The 20779-nt window shown below is 31.5% G+C and overlaps 1 protein-coding gene across 2 annotated transcripts in view; it reads left to right on the top strand.

Moving 5' to 3' along the window:
• LOC129616649 (CTP synthase-like) overlaps positions 1–20779 on the top strand; it is an 82646-nt gene that overhangs the window by 29565 nt on the left and 32302 nt on the right. For both annotated transcript variants that reach the window (XM_055532283.1, XM_055532282.1), the window contains one exon: positions 15919–16420. In XM_055532283.1, the coding sequence (XP_055388258.1) occupies positions 15919–16420 (502 nt within the window). The remainder of the gene's footprint in view (positions 1–15918; positions 16421–20779) is intronic.

Genomic DNA, 20779 nt, shown 5'->3' with positions numbered 1-20779 from the left:
CCTCATATTAAAGCAATGAACACATAACTTTTTTGGAAAGATCAGGGCTCGAGAACTGATTTACGGGCCGATTTTACATTTTTCACCATATCCACAGAACAAATTGATGGAATTTCTTGAAATTTGATATTTGAGTTCTGGTTGTTACCGAAACTAACTGGCGAGCATTTCAGGGAATTCGGGTAGCACAAAGCGAAAGTTTACTAAGAACCAAATTTACATTTTTCTAACTATAAGCTTACTAATGTCCTAAAAATTAGAAAGAAGTATTTAACAGACATTTTTATAATATTCTGTAACACTTTCATTTAACTAGACAATACACAATGCGGTCGGTTATGTGCTGACCACATCAGATTTTTTTTTATTTATTTGCTTAATTTAGATTGAAAATTTTAAGCTTTTCCTTTTCTTATTTTTTTTGCTTATTTAATTATTCTCATGTATGTGTAAGCGCGGCGACGTTCCGGAAAAGAAGAAGAAGCATGGCTTAATTATTAATTACAACCGGTATGGTGAATATGCTGAAAATGTCAATCAACTTTATGATTGACCTACATTTAGGAAATTTTTAAAGAGTGTAAAATTTATACCAGTGATTCAATTTTTTAGATTTTACAAAATTTGATATTAAGATAAAATCTAATATTATGAATGAATTGTTTTAAATTTAATGTAAAAAAAATTGTTATCAACATATATGTATAAAAAATATATAAGTTGAAATATCGAGTAGTACTCGTATTACTGTAAATATTAACTTAATCGGCTGAATTATTGGTTTTTTTTTTACAAAATTGTATTTATAACTTAAATGCTAAAAAAAATATTTCGGATATTTTTCGGAATGTAAGAGAAAATAAAGAAATTAAGTTTGATTAAATGTTACACGACGTGATTTAGTTATTGAGTGTTTAGACCTCAAACTTTTCACAAAATGGTGAATGTAGACTTAAGTCTACCAATTGAAATGAAATTTTTCAGTAGTTTCGTGGTCGACATGAATGGTACTTTCACAGGTGTTTTTTAAACCTGCGCACAACTTTATATGGACCGTTGTAGGGCGGTGTTAAGCCCGTTTTAACTCCATCAACACGCACGAAAACATGTTCACAGGTGTCCAAAGTCTTTGGCACGTAAATATTCTATTTGACTTCTCTCGGGGCGGTCGGGATTAAGCCGTGCGTTATGTGCTTAAGTCGTGTAATAAGAGATCCGTAATCGGAACTGAGTCTTTCGTGTCGTAAAAAGATGAATAATGGGCAACACCGAACTCCAGTTATTGGAGGCGTCTCTGGCACGCAAAGCCGACTTGAGTTGTACGAATCCTAAATGCAGTTAGTTCACTAAAAAGCTTCGTCTCAAATTGTGAACCTTGCAATCCGTGATGGTGTTGCAAACCTGGGAAGAGAATTTTCCACGAACGTTTTTGCTACAGTAGCAGCCATGATATCTCTCATGGGATAAACAATCGACACATATCAAAATATACGAGTAATTGCTCGAAATCGGCAAACGTCCTGCGATATTCCTATGGATATGCTCGGATACCGAGCCGACGGAACGTCAAATTTTTCGATTTTCGATTTGGTGTGGTGATGAACCTTAGATTTTTGTCAAGCTAAGCACGCTTTTGCCCAATTTCTGATATCCGAATTCATGCCCGGCCAAAAACCAGTTTAAACAATGCAATTCCAAAGTTTGATAACCAAATAGATTGCCAAAAGCTCGCGATCGAATGCTGAGCATTTTCTTTCCGCGTTTGATAATTTTCTCGAGAAAAATGTCAAAGGTTCCCAGCTGTTATCGCAAAAATGTTGTAATACTGCTCCTACCGCAGTTTCGGAAGCATCAGTAGCGTTACTAAACGTTCCGTTCGATAGAGGGAGAGCCTGTAGAATTACATTTGCGAGGGAGTTTTTAACGTTCGAGAAAGAATTGTTTAAGTTTTCCGACCAGACAAAATTTTTAACAGTCTTGGGTCTCTTCAGCAGATCCGTCAGATGGGCATATATTGAGGCAATAGCCTAGCGAGGCCGGGTATGAATCTATGAAAATGGTTAAACATATTTATAAATCGTTTTGTCGTACTGATGTGGATGTAGGAAAGTTAACTATAGCCTCAATACGATCTTGCAATGGCGAATTACCCTGAGGTGAAATATTATGACACAGGAAGTCTAGTGAGAAACGTCGAAAACACATTTTGAAGCGTTGATTCGTATGTCATATTCGGACAATTTTCTAAACTGATTAGATAAATGTTCTCTATGCTTCTCCACATTATTGCTCGCTACCAAAATATCGTCGATGTACATTAAAACGAAGTCGAGCCCTTACACAACTTGATCCATGAAACGTTGGAACGTTTGCGCCGCGTTTCAATGTCCGCAGGACATATGAGCGAATTCGAACAAACCGAAAGGCGTCGTAGCAGCAGTTTTATGCACTTCTTCTGGTTTGGGAGGATTTAGATGATATGCTCTAATTAGGTCCATTTTAGAAAATATTTGCTTACCGTGAAAATTTTTTGAGAAATTCTGAATGTGCCAAATTGATTGTTTGGTATTAGGCCCCTATTTTCTATTTTTGGCTTCAATCTCTTTAATAGTAGTTTTTCAAAAAGCTTAGACATCATTGGTAACAGTGGAATGGGTCTGTAAGACTTTTTTTTCTCTCAAGGATTTCCCAGGTTTGGGCACCATAATTACCTCCGCGACTTTCCAAGCATAAGAAACATACCCAAAATCCATAGCTGCATTTATGATTTTCGTCAAATGTTCCAATGCCTCCTCTGGTAGCTCTCTCAGTACTTCCGCAGTAATAAGATCAAAACCTGGCGATTTTTTCAACTTCTGGGATCTTATCTCTTCCACAATTTCTAATTGAGTAGGTGGGGCTATGCTGTCTGCTTCATTTGCGATAAATTCTAGCAAACTTACATCTGAGGTCATTCCGTTTGGCATGAATATACTTTCCAAATGATCAGCAAACAATTCGGCCTTCTCTATATTGCTCCTCGGCCAACTGCCATCTGCTTTCATCAGTGGCGGAGCGTGCCTAATCGGCGTGCCTATTCTTTCTTTTTGCTCTTTGCCGCCTTCCATAAGGAAAAATTCGTTTCCTTCGTAGCTGACAAGTTCTTTATATAATTTTCGTATGTTGCCGATTTAAATTCTTGGATTTTTCTTTTAAACACCTGGGAAAGTCTGTTTAAAACAGTCTTGTCATTAGGGTGACGCGAACGTTGCCATCTAAGTCTGGCCCTTCTCTTTTCACCTACTAAATCAGTTATTTGTCCAATATAGCTATTTGCTGTCGGTTTGTACTTTGACATTTTTGTATTGTTCCATGCAGCTTTTTATATGATTTTAATAAATCCTTCTAACTCCACATCTAATTGTTCTCTTGATTGTAAGTTCACGTCAATATTGTTTATTATTTCGTATTTAAAGCTCGCCAAGTGTGTAGTGCTATGTGTCAAACTGGGCATAAATAATGTTTTAGTTATTTTTTCACTTAGTTTTAACATTACAGCAGAGTGGTCCGAATTAAAATCATAATTATCTTTAAGGCGTAGAAAGTTTTCTGATATTTTTTTAGTTATAAAAAAGTCAATAACATCAGGAATCTTGTTAGTGTCAGTAGGCCAATAAGTAGGAGTGCCAGTGGAATGATAGCGGCAACCTCGTTCTTGAATAGCTTTTCTTAGCTCTCTTCCTCTAGTTGAGGTGATTCTAGAACCCCAATCTGTATGTTTGGCATTATAGTCACCTCCTATTAGATATCTGTGTCCATGCTTGTACAGGAGATCTTTAAAAGTATTTTTCTTAATGCTGCAATTTGGTGGATAGTATACAGCACACTAAAGTCCTGTTTAGTAGATTTAATTTTTATCGAAATAAGCTGAATTTCAGATGTTTCTATCTTGAATTCTTCATTATTTCTATATTTTTTTTTATTAGCATTGCACTACCTCCTCTTGGCTGATTGCTGGGATGCACCGCTTTATAGCAATCATAGCCTTTTATTTTAAGGCTCGTAGAATATGTCAAATGAGTCTCCGACAGCAAACAAATATATGTATTTCTCGTTTTGAGAAAGACCTCCAAAATGTTTCTTATTAAGAACACCATTAGCATTCCAAGTTACTATACGTACCTCATTTACGTACATCTTTTCTTAATTTCTTTGGTGTCCCCGTATACACCTCAGTGTGTGTATTTTCTATTTTTAATAATCTTTTAGAGATCTCGTCAATTCTAATCAACATACTATGCATCATTTGCATAATGTCTGCGTCAGTTCTTTTTACGATACTCCCTTTAACACCATGCTAGGTGTCGTTATTCTGGCTATTTTTGCAGTTCTTTGTTCGTTAAAATAAATTTGATTTTGTTTAGTTTTATTCTTTTTCAACCAAACAACCTCGATAGCTAGCAGGGTGTGACTCATAGCAGTTGTACATTTGGGCTGAAAATTATCCTTCTTGGTGCACTCTGCTGTCATATGATTACCAGCACATTTTACACATCTACCCTCTCTTTGGCAAAACTATTGTGTGTCTAAATCTCTGGCACCTCTTGCGTTGCAGAATGGATTTGCTGCTTCTAAAAGCTTCAATTTTTTTTCTCATGTACTGTAAGTATTCTATTTTATAGATTTTGGTTTTCTCTTCCGAATGTTCAAAAGATAACATAAAGAGCGAAGGTTTTACTTAAACATACTTTTCATTTTCTTTTTTCCTTTTGATTTTATTTGCAACATCTAAACATTTAAAGCCTTTGCTAATGAGCACATTTTTATATCCTCTGGCTCATACAATGGGTGGAGATTTCTAGCCATAACTTTAACTGGCCTTGTCAGTTTATTCTCATACGTGTGCCACTCCAGTCTAGCCTTATTTATAGCTTTTGTTAGTAATATGTATTCATTTTCGACATTTATTTTTAATTGGTCATTATTCATCATGTTGACCCTAACATTTATTCTTTCTTCTTTTAAAATCTTAACTATGTGGGAGTAGTTTTTAATGTTGCTCAATATAACCAGAAGGTTATATTAGGCTTGTGCCTTTTTGGATTTTCAGCCTTCATTTTAGGACTTGTTTCATTATTTTTTTTTAACTGTCTTCTCTTAATTTATTTTAGGAGACTTTTCCATTTTTTGCTTCTTTGCATTAAGAATTTTTTAATCTACATTTTCTTGCCGTAATTTCCAGATCTCGTTTTGTAGCACCTTAAAGACTCTCTAACTCGGTTATTCTCCAGTCCTGAGTATCCAATTTACTCTCCCGTATAAGATGCCTTTTCATACTACTCTCTTGGGTTTTCATTTTTTTGTCTTCGGCAAACTTATTAGACTATTAACCGTCATTTTTCTTTGCAATCACCAATGGGGGTGATCGCATAACCCCCGATTTCCTTCTAAATGGGTCCATCAGCACCGATCTACTATGCAACAAGTGGTCTCCCCCAGAATTCATGAGACCAGCTTCCCAAGAGTGGATCTTCCAGCATTACTGGATTACCAACTGGGGTATTCAATCCTTGTGTTTTGTTCATTACATTTGCTTGTTTTCACGGTTCAGTGGCAGACCAGGGAGCCGCTCATTGTGACTCCTTCGCGTCTGGATTACCATTTGGATTTTAGTGGACTCTTACCACAAGCATACCTTACTGCGGATATTTCGTGGCCCAATCCGTCGGGCAAAGGAAAAATTTAAATTGCAAAAATTAAAAACAAAAACACGAAATTAATTTAGAAAAGAGAAAAAAATCGATTATCGCGATTAGTTAATATACATTAAAGCAAAAAAAATATTAAATTTAAAATTTGAAAGTTTAAAAATAAATCAATTAATTTATTTTATTCTTGAAAAAAAAAAATTAAGTAGCTAATTAAATTGAAACAAAATTGATTTAAAAAAAAATTTGAAATCAAAACAAAATTGTATAATTCACAATTTCAATATGTCACCAGCAAACGTAAAAGTAATAAAGTTGGGTCAAACCAATCGTTTGTATTGTAGCACTTTTCCATTTAACAAGTGAAAATTCTGCTTTTAAATACAGTCTATATATACCTATCACACAATTAAAATTATTTTCATTCATATACAAAACTATTTCTAGGATTGCATATATTTAGGATGAACGATTTATCAAAAATTAATATAAAGTGGGGTTGACATGATGCTCGATTTTAAGGTTTAATTGTGTGAGTTAAGAAAAATAATTATATTTTTTAATGTCATGAAATTTACCATTAACTTTTTGCGTTTATAGAAATTTGAAAAAGCTTGCAGTTTCGGAAATATAGGGTGTCAAAAATTAACATTTTACAAATTTCAAGAGGCAATAACTTGAGAGGGGGCGGAGATGGGAAAAAATTTTCTTCTAACGAAATTAACTTTTTGTTAATGTCTAAAAACCCCTATTTCAAGCTTCTACAGCCTAATTTGAAAAACAGAACTTTAGATAACGGTAAATTTGAACGGCCATTTCGCACTTTTAAAGTTTAACTATAGTATACCGCGCTAGGAGAAGCAAGCCGCTGCCTTTCTGTGTTTGCAAAATTTCAAAAATGCTTATGGTTTCATTGCAACAAATAGTTAAAAAAGGCCTTTTTGTGGGTTTTGGTTGGGTATAACTTCTAGAGGGGAGGAGATAGGTAAAAATTTTGTTCAACGGAAATAAGTTTTTAGTAAAGATCTATGTACGTATTAAACTTCAGCTTTCTATCTTCAAGGGTGTAAAAGTTTTGTAAACAAAAAAAGTGTCCACGGACGGACGGACGGACGGACAGAGTGAAACTAATAAGCACTTTTTTTTCAAAAATTTTTTGGAAAAGTGCTAAAAATGGTGTAAAGCAATTAATATGTACACATATGTCAAAGTATATCTACTAATAAGTAATTCGGCTCTCCATTTACATCACACTAATGCAACCTCACCAATATTTGTATCCAAAAAATTCCCTTAGCTAAAAGAGTTAAGCAGTATACCTTCTTATTTTCATTTTTATACACATAAGAATTTTTGGGAGAGGGAAAGTACGCAATAGATGCCTACCTGTTTTTTATAATGTATTTTTAAAAGCGGGAGTTATTTATTTTTCCCTACATAAAGTATAGGAAAAAATATTAAGAATTTTAAAGGCGGGAGTTTTATTTTTGTAACTTATTCTAGTACAAGGTGGAACAACTTTTTTTTATAAAAATGGGTAAACATTATTTGAAGTTTTTGGGATGAAAAAAGCCGGAACGAAAATTTCATTTGTTGCCAAAAGATGTGGAGAGGTAAATATGTACTTTTGAAAATATTTTAAATATTTAGTTTAGGCATTTGTAATTAATAAATAAAATAAATAAATTATCTTTGAATTTTTTATTTTTATTTCAATCTTAATAAATTTAGAACATATTTCCCATGAATCGGTAATAATTATACTTCAAAAAGTATTAATCAGTATGCATACACCTTTTTTTCTTTATAAATTACTTTATTTCTATCTTACTACCTGATACTGTGTATCTACTGTACCAGGTACATGCATGTGTACATTCATACATGAAATTTCAAACTCTTTTCCTTTCATACATTCGAATTTTTTACCTAACTTTAATAAAATAAAAATAAATTTTGTTATTTTCAGAATAAAAATAACAAAATTTTTACCTAACTTAATTTAATTTTATTTCAGTTCAGTGTTTTTGATACACTCGTTTGTTTACAATATTTTGTTTCTTTCTTGCCTACACAACTCTTATTACCATCTATTTCTAAAACAAGTAAAAACGTTTCAGTCGGTATAAACCGATTGAATAATACCCTGCACCTTTCGTTATTGTGTAGCAATTACTCGAACCTGTGAAGTCATTCTGTAGAAACTTCACGGATATGTCTGACCTATAATTGGACATCCGACTGCCAAGTTTCATGAATCTGACTTTATAATTTTTCCAAATATTTAAAATTAGCTTTTGGAGTTGTATGGCAAGTACCTGAACCTGTCAAACAATTCCATCAAAACTTCCCAAATATATCTGATCTACAATCGGACACACAACTGCCAAGTATCATGAATCTGACTTTATTATTTTTCCAAATATTTAAAATATGCTTTTGGAGTTGTTTGGCGAGTCCCCGAATCTGTCAAGCAATTCCACTAAAACTTCACAAATATATATGATCTATAATCGGACACACAACTGCCAAGTTTCATGGATCTGACTTTATTATTTTTCCAAATATTAAGAATAAGCTTTAAGACTTGTATGGGAGCTACTCGAACCTGTCAAGCAATCCAATTAAAACTTTAGAAATATGTCTGATCTATAATTGGACACACAACTGCCAAGTTTCATCAATCTGACTTTATTATTTTTCCAAATATTTAAAATTAGCTTCTGGAGTTGTATGGCAAGTACCCGAACCTGTCAAGCAATTCCTCTAAAACTTCACAAATATATCTGATCTATAATCGGACATCCAACTGCCAAGTTTCATGAATCTGACTTTATTATTTTTCCAAATATTTAAAATTAGCTTCTGGAGTTGTATGGCAGGTACCCGAACCTGTAAAGCAATTCCTCTAAAATTTCAGAAGTATATTTGACCTATAATTGGACACATGACTGCCAAGTTTCATGAATCTGACTTTATTATTTTGCCGAATATAAAAAATTTGCTGTTAAAGTTGTATGGCAGCCACCCGAACCGGTGCAGCTATCACATTATAATTTTTAGAGCATGTGTAGAATATAATTGGACACATGTATACAAAGATTTTAATATAAGATACACACATGTATTTTATATTTATAGCTTTATTAGTTTTTGAAATATTTAAAATAAACTCTTTGAGTTGTATGGCAGCTACCCGAACCCGTTGTCCGAATTAGTCCAATAACAATAGGGCTCGTCCTTGGCACAAAAGAAAAAACTTGTGAAAGTTTGGTGTCGATTGCATTATTCGTTTTTGAGTTATCGTGCGAACGGACGGACGGACGGACGGACGGACGGACAGACGGACATGTCTAAATCGACGCAGAATTTTACGCTGAGCAAGAATATATATATATGTCCATACCGCAGATGACTCCTTCAAGTAGTTACAAACTCCATACCAAAGTTAATATACCCTTCACGAAGTGCAGGGTATAAAAAATGGAATATTTTAAGAATTTGGAAGCAAGATGCAAATGAAAACTAGCGGAATGGAATGAGTCGAATTACTTATTATTAGATACACTTTATACATATGTTTATTAATATTTTCAAGAGCAGGTAAAATTAACGTAATCATATGCTTCTTGTTATTATATTTAGCATATGAGTAAATTTATGATAATTAAATTCTTTTGATAAATATGATATTATGAGTATAATGTAAATCGATATATACGCATGTATGACGCAAAATACTAAATTTATTTCTTTTTCGTATGTTTAATTAAATTTTATTATTATTGCCACTTTTGTTTCTGCTTTTGTCAAGGAGAAAAAAATTTGAAAGAGCTATACAAGTGTGTGGGCAAATGTTTACTTTTAAGAAGTTATTTATATATAAATAAAAAGAATTTATAATTATGGCGCAATTGAAATATGTAAAGCTATGTACATAATGTAAGAAAAAAAATGTATTAAAAATTATTTAAATATTATTAAAAAAAAATTAAAAAAAAACCTTTAATTAAAATCTTCAAATTTTTGTCTAGAATGTATATGCATACATACATATGTATATTACATGTACGCGTAATACATGTACAGATACCAACATGCATGCGTATAATATTCTATATTTTACATATTATTAAATAGATGAAAATTTCAATGCACGTAATATTACACTACACTTGCTCACCCTTTTATGTTAATTATAAAGAATCACCAACCTTAATTAAATACCTTTAAATTTCTATATAAAGATAGGATATACATATGGATTTGTATATTTTGTATATAATTCAGGTGAAAAGAAAAACAGAGGAGTTCTGCGGTATTGTTGATGTTCTACAGGAATGTTGCTGTGATTAGTAGCTATGTTAATGTTGATATAGTGTTACTCAGGAATGTAGCTATGATCACGTTGATATCTTGATGTTACTGGGATGATTGTTGCTATGCCGATCGTATGTTTCCCGCTTTCTATTATTCGTAATTTTCCAGCAACGGTTACTGAAAATTACGTTGTAGCAGTATAAATTCCTTGAAAAGTTTTGGCGTGGTTTTCAGCAATGTTTTGGGTCGAATGCTTTTTTTATTGAAGTTTTTTTTTATATTATTTTCTTTTTTTGAAAGCCCTTCTTTTACTTATGCTTTTAAAAAAGGAAAATAATGCTTTTTTTTTACTTATTTTGTATGTTTTAATTATTTTATTTGTGTGATATTTGTGCTTTTTATTGTTATGTTATATATGTATGTGTATGTTTATCTACTTTTTTAAAATTTATATTATATTTTTTATTAATCATAAAAAATATTTTATTCAAATGCACTTCTCAGTTTTTTTAAGGTGCATTTTTATATTTCGAGGTAGGCGTCAAAATACCAATCTTGGTATTTTGACAATATGCCTTGATACCAATTTTTAGTTTTTATGTTTTTAAGTGTAAGTGCACAATTTTAGTCAAGCGAAATGAAAAACACATTTTTTTATTAGTTTATAATTTATCTTTATACTTTATTTGATTAATTTCAGAATTAAGGTTTAACTTTTAATAATTAGTTTGTAAGATTAACTTAAGTTATAATTATAATTTTTGTTACACAGACTTATATATAATTTTTATTATTAACTATGTATTTCTATTTAGAATTTTATAAATTGAAATTTTTCGAAATATTATTTATTTTATACTTAATTTGATTTCTTGTAGATTTTATTCTAAATTTAACATTTCACTTAACTTATTAACTTAATTTAATCTTTTTTTAGTTTTTATTTATTTGCTTAATTTAGATTGAAAATTTTAAGCTTTTCCTTTTCTTATTTTTTTTTTACTTATTTAATTATTGTCATATATGTGCGCGGTGACGTTCCGGAAAAGAAGAAGAAGCATGGCTTAAAATTCTTCTAATTAAAATTACAACCGGTGTTGTGAATATGTTGAAAATGTCAATCAACTTTATGATTGACCTACATTTAGGAAATTTTTTAAAGAGTGTAAAATTTATGCCAGTGATTCAACATTTTATCGGTGGTGTAACCACAACACGCTGCTACCAACAATATCAAAACTCTTTGAAAAATTGTCGTTAACAAGGTTAATACCGATAATAGAAAATGACAAATTAAATGAGAAATTGAATGAGAAGTGCTCTACGCTTTGGGAAATTTATACTGGTGTGCCTAAGGTTGTATTCTGGACAGAACATCTAAAGAAGAGGAGAATAGAATTAGAAAACAAATATAGAAAAACCTATTGGTTCCTAGGGTGTAGGTTTCGATTGCCAACATACAATAAACTGTTGATATATAATCAAATGATATAGTCTATATTTATGTATGGTTTGCAGTTATGGGATTGTGCCAAGCGAACGTACATCAAACAAATACCAACATCCCAGAACAGTAAAATTCATAGAGATCTGGGCGTCCGCCAAGTAGATGGAGAAATAAGGAATTGTGCCATGAAACGTAGGACGCATTTGGAACACCATGTAAGTTTCGAGACCCTCGACTTATGAGGAACTGGTGTTGGACAAAAAAACTGAAGCGAACGAGGCCTCTGAAATTAGCCTGAAACGCTATGACAGCACTTACGTGCCTTCGTTCACGGAATATAGACACAAAAATATGATAGAGCAAAACTAATGGTTTGCCAGATTGACTAATTTTAGGAATTTATGACCATCCAGATGTATTATTTTTATTTCAATTCTGTGATGCAATTTTTTTTATTTCTTTCTTACTACGTTAAATCTCGGGGGACTGTGATGTTGAAATCTTTCGTAGTAAAGGTTCTCCACTCCTGACTTAGTTTTTAGCACTTTTTCAAAAATTTTTTGAAAAAAAGTGCTTATTAGTTTCACTCTGTCCGTCCGTCCGTGGACACTTTTTTTGTTTACAAAACTTCTACATCCTTGAAGATAGAAAGCTGAAATTTTATATGTACATAGATCTTTACTAGAAACTTACTTCCGTAGAACAAAATTTTTACCTATCTCCCCCCTCTAGAAGTTATACCCCCCCCCCCCCAAAACCTTAAAAATGGCCTTTTTTAACTATTTGTTGCAATGAAACCGTAAGCATTTTTGAAATTTTGCAAACGCAGAAATACTATAGTTAAACTTTAGAAAAACAAAATGGCCATTCAAATTTACCGTTATCTAAAGTCCTTTATTTTCCAAATTTTTGATGTCGTTTTTCTTCTAGACCCCAGCCTGTAGAAGCTTGAAATTTTAAGGGCTTTTAGACATTAACAAATAATTCATTTTGTTAGAAGAAAATTTTTTCCATCTCCACCCCCTCTCAAGTTATTGCCCTTTGAAATTTGTAAAATTTGAATTTTTGACACCCTATATTTTCGAAACCGCAAGCTTTTTCAAATATCTATAAACGCAAACAGTTAACGGTAAATTCCTTGATATTAAAAAATATAATTATTTTTCTTAACTCACACAATTAAACCTTAAAATCGAGCATTATGTTAACCCTTCTTTATATTAATTTTTGCTTTATTTCAAAGACTGCATGTATGCAATCCTAGAAGTAGTTTTGTATATGAATGAAAATATTTTTAATAGTGTGATAGGTATACATAGACTGTATTTAAAAGCAGAATTTTCACTTGTTGAAGGGAAAAGTGCTGCAATACAAACCACTGGTTTGACCCAACTTTATTAAATTATTGCAAACACTTTCGTACACTTTCTCTTTATATATGTACTTAAACTTGGCTTAATTATGATAACTCTGATTTCGAAAATGAACACTATTATTAAATTAAATTGTGTAGTTTTAAATAAATATACATATTAAATGATCTTTTTGCATAAAAGCCGCAGAAGACACAGGTTAATTTTTCTAAAAATATTTAGAGGAATTTCTCAGATATGCTATCATATCTCATAGCAACTGTCGGTTTTAGTTGCTCAATTATATTCTTCACTTCCACCTGGTTTGTTGGTGTTAGTTCGAAATCACAGTTCGCGTTTCTCTTTAGTATGTGATTTGATTTTCGACAAAGAATATTCGTATTCCAAAAAATGGTTAAACCTTTCAATTTTTGTATTATACGACTTTACTATCTTAAAACTATTTTTGCGTGCCGAAATATCTTTATTATTTATAATTACAATTTTCCTTAATATTTGTTAGAAATTGCATAATTTCCTATAACTATTTTTTTCTCTTATTATTTCTTCGGTAGATAATTTAGCTTTGGTTGTACAGATTAGGCGTAAAACTTCATTTTTAGATTCATTATACAAAGATAATTCAATCATTGTCATTTAATCATTGATCGTTTTTATATTTTCTTTTTGATTTGTAAATAACAATCGCGAATATTTATGTGTTTAATTATTTCATGCATTACCCATTTATGATTTTTGCTTTTACTTTTTATATATTTTTTGATGGCATTACTTGCACAATAACTACATAAATTATTGACGGAATTAAGATTATTTCAAATCTCATGGTTACGTATGTAAGGGTAATTCAATATTGTTTAGCAATTTGCAACCCTACCTTGCCCTAGTTTTGGTCTAGTTTATGCTTTTTTCTTTTACTTTTTATATATTTTTGATGGCATTACTTGCACAATAACTACATCAAAATTATTCTATCATTCTATTTATAGCAGAAGACTTCGATGTGATGGCCAATCGAATGTAAATATTGAAGTGATAAAAAATTACCACCACATTGTAGGAAAAGTTTTACAGAACCAGTGTATGCGATTATTTTGACATTTGTCATCACTTCAAAGCAGATAGCACTTGGTAATCGCCCATTATAGAACTTAAATATGACGTCACTTTATTGGCTATTTGCATACGACACGACTACCAGCCTTAGATGGCAATCTGAAATTATAGGTTACCTTTGTCTGGAATAACACACCAGTTCGCATTTACTGACACTGATTTTCAAGTTATTTTTATACTATCTTTAAATATTATTTAGATCTGCTTGAAAATGTATCATTATCTAACATCAACAATTAGAGAACTAAGTTTTTTGAAAATTTTCGTATCATAAGCATGAATTAACCCCTTACCACTTCAAAACGAAAACAACATTATTGATCGCGACGATGAAAGTAGTATTTTCAAGGGAATGAACAAAAAAGAATTCTGTGTTTCCATGCAGAAAGACAAGTACTAATTCACTCTTAAAAATTTGTCGGAATGTTTTTTTTTTACTTATAAGTTTATTTAACTTAATGTCATTTTTGGTGTGGTATTCTACTTTTTTCTTTTTTATTTTTAGATTCCCAGTTTGATAACACTATTGTTATTACATATGCTATTTTTTTTTACAGTTGTTACTCCTTCCACAAGTTGTACTTGAATTGTTTTCACACTTTTATTGTTGACATATGAAGTTGGAAAATATCTTTATTTTACTAATGTAAATGTATGCACATATGTTCTTAAAATATTTGCGAATTTTTCCAAACTATTATAACAATATTTTTTTTGGAAATTTTAATGTGTTACTCTAGGCAAAGACGGCCATTATTAACTAACTACGAGTATGCTTTAAATGGCCCAGCTCTTAGTTGAGTCGATTCAATTAAGGATTTAGATGTTTGCTTCAATAACAAGTTATCAATCAATAATCACTACAACCATATCATACGCAAATCAAGCTCAATGTTGGGTTTCATTAAACGCTGGTCAAAGGAGTTTAATGATCCCTATGTCTCGAAATCGGTCTATTCGTGTCTTGTCCCTCCTCATCTTAAATATGCTTCACAAGTATGATCACCCTATTATAATACATATATATTAACAGTATTGAGTGTATTCAAGAAAAATGTTTGAGGTCCGCACTACGCCTTCTCCCTCGGGAAGACCTCATCGCTATTCCACCTTATGAACACAGTCTCAAATTAATTGATTTACCTATACTAGACAAAAGACGTGATGTCGCAGATGTGTTATAAATTTTTCAGCTTATAAAAATTGACATAATTTCTCCCTAAATTTTAAATAAAAGTGTTACTAACTCTAATCTTAGTTTTGGCTCCTCTGATCCTTTTCAAAGGAACAATTATGGGAAACACGAATCTGTTAACAAAATGCTGCATTAATGCAATAAGCACAGACTTGACTTTTCACTGACGAATGACACGATGAAAAAACTTCTATTTACTTACATGTAGTTAAGTATAGCCTCTTTTATTTTTAATTAATGTTTAAGTCAATAATTATTTGTTAAAGCCTAAAAAATGTGTATATACATATGTATGTGTGTTCCTGAATTTTAATTTTTGTAAAATGTTTGAGCTAACTATAAATAAATAAATAAATTAACAATTGAAAAGTTTTTAAAAAATTTTTAATTTCGATAAGTTTTAAAAGTTTTAATATAATGAAACATTTAAAAATATTAATACGGTTCAGTTTTCTTTTTTTTTTTTAGTTACTTTTTTAGTTTTAGTTACTAATATTATCAAATAATTATATCAAATATATAATTTTACTAATATTATCAAAGAATAATTAACTTTATTTTGTAGGAGTTTTAGGACTTCAATTTTACATAATTTTTCACCAATTTTCAAAAAAGGATTTTACGCTTATAATTTAAATTTATTTCAGTTAACCTTAAACACTTTATACATATAATTAGAAAAGGAAAAAACAATTTTTTTTGTGTAGCAGTACGGAAAAATGCATACATTTAAATGCAGATAGCAATTATAATGTCAATAAAAGATTTTATATATTTCAGTTGTGCCGCACATCACTGATGCCATACAGAATTGGGTGGAAAATGTTGCTGAACGCCCAGTTCGCGGAAGCTCTACACCTCAAGTATGTATCATTGAATTAGGAGGAACTATAGGGGACATAGAAGGCATGCCCTTCGTGGAGGCATTTCGACAATTTCAGTTTCGTGTTAAACGTGAAAACTTCTGTGTTGCACATGTTTCGCTTATACCTATGCCTAAATCAACAGGCGAGCCAAAAACGAAACCTACACAAAGTTCTGTTCGAGAACTTAGAGGCTTGGGTTTATCTCCAGATTTGATTGTTTGTAGATCAGAAAAACCTATAGGACAGGACGTTAAGGACAAAATAAGCAATTTTTGTCACGTCGGACCAGAACAAGTGATTTGTATTCATGATTTATCCTCTATATATCATGTACCATTGCTTATGGAAGATCATGGTTTAATAGAATATTTAAATTTGAGATTGCATTTGAACATTGAAAATTCAAAAAGAGACAGGTAATATTTATTTAATTTCTTAATTTCTTTTAAATATTTTTGCTTTACGTTTTAATTCCTATCAAAAATTTTTTAGCATTTTGCTTTGATTTAATTTCATTGAGTTTCATCAATTACAATTCCTTTTTAAAATTTCTATCTATTATAATATAGGAACGAAATTTGAAATTAAAATAAAATTATTGTTTTTTAATGAAAGTTAAAGTGAAAACGAATCTTTTTTATTCACGCAAAGAAAATTTTTTACAAACTCTTCAATTTTTAACAAAGCGCTTCATTTTTATATTGGAAATATTCACTTTTTTTACGTATTTTCCGGGATTCAGCGATGCACCCCAGAATTAAGCTGTTCCTAAATATTTTTTATTAAAAAAGGCATGATTTGCTTCATGATTTAAGTGCTGGTGAAATCTTATCTCCTCTCGGCTCTTTCAAGCGCTGGAAAGTTCTAACAGTTTATCTCATTCTTTCAATCGCGCCTTCACTTGCGGGTTTTCTATATGCTGTTAAGTTCACTTTCTTCCTAAGTACCGTCTCGCTTAGCTTTATTCAAAACCTTATGAACTCTGCCCCTCGTGTTCTCCAATCTTCGCGCCCACCAAGGTGCATCCGTAGAATCCCTTGGCATACCAATGGGACAGTTGGATTCAAAAGTTTCATCCATTGTCTCCCCACATTTTCTTACAGTCCCTTTAATCACCACGGGATGCCTGGCCACAGTTCTGGCCGAGGCATATGACAGTGTCAGATCTTTCCTGTATTTCTTCCAGTCTCCTCCATCAATCCCCTTAGACCGAACTGGATGATTCTATGGTTCAGCATAGAAGACTCCTCCGACAATTTCCAGCCAGAGGACTCACCTCTAGTGTTAATGTTGCTATTTCCCTACGCTTCGTGATGTGCATTTGCGTCACATCCGATGATGATTGGCCACTTGTTCCTATTTTCTGTACTTCCAGTATAGAAGATTGAGAATGTACTCCCAATTTTTATGTATTCTGAAAGTAAAATAAATTTATACACTACGTCCCCGACATGCGACATTTCGAGTTATGACATGATATAAACTTGGACCATTTTTATTCGGCCAGCGACATTATTCCTGACACCACATTAAAAATTTAAAATTTTTTTTTTGTTTTTGACAGATTTTACTATTTTTTGAATAAATATCATTACCGAATTTAGTTATAACACAAAACTAAAGCACATACTTCAATAATGAACTTTTTCTGCTTAAAAATTCTAGTCAGTAGTTAAAAATACGAATTGAAGTAATATAATATCCACTTTATCAGATTTTACCTTATTTAATTTTGTTACAACATTGAATTTTTTTGATTTTGTTATTATAGTTTGTTGTTTTTTTTAAACTTTGTTACCTTTTTTCAGAAAACAGATCGTTTATATTATAAAATAGTTTGTCTAATTCCTCCGTCCTTCCGTTGCTCCATCAACTTCGAAACCTTTGTGTGAATTCCCCTGTGTCTGGCCTGGAGAATCGACAGTTGTCCCATCATTTGTACAATCGGCAAGGACAATTCTAAGCTTGTTGTGTATTTCCTCAAATTGAATAACTAACGGAACTTTTCATTTTATTAACGTATTATGAACATTCCAATACTTGAGGTTTCCACGTTAAGCACAATTACACCACACCGGCACTAGAATGTTTCCGTTTATTTTAACAATTTACGCGTCAAAGTTTTTTTTCAACAAAATTGAGACATTTATGATGATATTTTCAAAGATTTCCAAGTTTTTTAAAAACGCTATTATGAAAAAAATTATAATATCCCAATACTGTTTATATCTCACGAAGAGTTTAAAATTTTTGTTAGTGTTTTTAGATATGTACATATAATAATTTTTGTACAATCAAAGTTTGGCATGCTATTACAAAAACTAAAACTTTTTTTTTGTGGACATTAAACTATCTTTATTTTTTACTTCTTTGAATAGATAGAATTAAATGTAAGATTTAGTGCGCTGGAAAGTGAAAAAAAAGAAATACACTAAAAATGAAAAAATTATTTTGGGATATTACTTATTTCTTCAAAAACTTTTAACCCTAACTTCAATGAGGGAAAAATTTTGCTTTCAATATTAAATTCTTTAAATATAATAAGGCGCTTTTGGTTTGTAACTGCAATATGCAAGTCCATGTCGTTTGGTCTGATTCGGGAATTTTTCTTCCACGTTTTGAACAATCCTTTTTTGCTTTTGAAATCCAACTGACATCCGTGGGCAGATCACTGCTATAAACAGCCTTCTACTATTTTGAAGAAGATTGAGTTTTGCGAAGTGTTTGTATTTTTTATGCATTGAAGTTATTTTTGACCCAGATACTCGAAATAGAAGTTTATCTCATAATCCTGCTTGAAGCGCCAAGAGATTCAGTGCGAAAGAACTGTGAACTAAGGCTTCTCAAATCAATTTAAACTTTTCAGAGACATGTTATATAACTTATTCAAACAAACCAAAACTTTTCCGATAAAAACAACTTTTCCAAACAGTGTTTTTAGTTAGCCCTTAGACATGAATATTAAAATGAAATTCAATTTGCCTTCTGTGGTACCAAATACCAATAATTGCTTTTTCTAAAATTCCAAAATAGTTAAAAATTTCATTAAAATAGAAATTAGAACGGAAGTTTCCAAAAAAACTTTGATATACTAATTCAGATCTTTCCAAAAGTATGACGTAGACCAATGCATGTCAAATGCAAATAATTCTGCAAAATTTAATTAAGCATTTTATGTAACTTAATATAGATTTATCTCAAAGTCAAGAATGAACGGATATTGAATGTGAAGATGAACAAAATGTAGATATTGAAAAGACACAAAGATTATTTTGAACGGTTTCCAATCTCTTATATTATATATTATTAACAAAAATATGATATGATCAGCACATAACCGACCGCAATGTTTATTGTATAGTTAAGTGAAAGTGTTACGGAATATTATAAAAATGACTATTAAATACTTCTTTGTCGTTCATTGTTTTAATACGAAAAATTTAAATATTAAATTTCAATCAAATCGGTTGATTATTTCTCTTTATGTACGAAATATATATTTGGCCCGTAGTAAACGTCCAGTTGCTGATTTCTTCCAAAAGTTTGGAGCTTTCGCGGACGGTCGAGCAAGGCTTATATATGAAAATTCAAGTAAATCGGTTGAATGTTTTCTTCAAAATGGTCAAAAATGTAAAACAGGCCCGCTAAAAAGTGCAGTTCCCGTGGCCTGATATATACCAAAAGTTGATCAATCCGTGCTACAGCTGAAATAAACTTAGACCTAAAAATTCATCAAAATCGGTTCAGCCGAACTTGAGATACACGCGTGCACACACAGACCGACAGATCGACCGACAGACAGCTTCGTTCTCAGAAAAAGTGAGTGATAAATAATGTCAATACAAGCAATATTTAAAATATTTTGAACGAATAAATTATGTTTCTCGTTTTTATAAATTCAAAATGTTGTTTTTTTTCTTTTAAATACATGTGCTAAAAATCCTCAAAAGAAAAATATAGGCGAACCTTAACTGTCGTCAAACCTATCAATAGTGGATGGTCAAACCTATCGTCAGTGGATTTGTCCTATTGTCAGTGGATCTATGAATGTCGCTATTAAGCACATAACGGGGATTATCCACCATATTACGAAGGATCCTGTTTTGGAAAGTTTCTATTTGTTTGATGTGTGTTTGGTTGGCACAACCCCAAAGCTGTAAATCATACGTCCGTCTAGACTTTAATACTTGGTTATATACCAACACCTTGATTTATATTTGTTTTCTTGTTAAATTATTTTCTTCTTGATGTGTTCCTTTTATCTGAGCTTGACATCCAAAATCATCTAGGTATTTCACTGTGTCTTAGATTAATACTCTAGTACTTATTGATTCAAATTTTGTTGCTGTGGGTTTACTAAATTTTTGTTTGTGAAATTTAAATGTACAGATTTACCTTCATTTAACTTTATTTTCCATTTATTTATTACTTATATTGTTATTTGTTTCTTGTAATTTTCTTGTTGATTCTTCAACACCAGATTTTACTACCAATTACTGTATTGTCGGCAAAATGTAGTCGCAGTTACATTCTCCAATAACTTGTGTGAAGCGTGTATAGTATAGCACCCAGAATAAAGCTTTGAGACAAACCCGTTCCAATTTCTTTAAGCGTGGAGTGCTCCTTGTCTGCTTGGTTCAAAAACGTCTTTCAGATAAATATGATTCAAGAATCTTTACGAATTGTTAACGTATCAGTTTCCTACGTTTAAATAGCAAACCGTTGTCCCAAAATATATCAAACGCCTGGGTCATGTCATGAAATATTGTGGATCA

This window comes from Condylostylus longicornis, unplaced genomic scaffold (assembly GCF_029603195.1).
Source record: "Condylostylus longicornis isolate FDR11 unplaced genomic scaffold, ASM2960319v2 ptg000265l, whole genome shotgun sequence".
Classification (NCBI taxonomy): domain Eukaryota; kingdom Metazoa; phylum Arthropoda; class Insecta; order Diptera; family Dolichopodidae; genus Condylostylus; species Condylostylus longicornis.
This window is presented reverse-complemented; position numbering and strand designations above follow the sequence as displayed.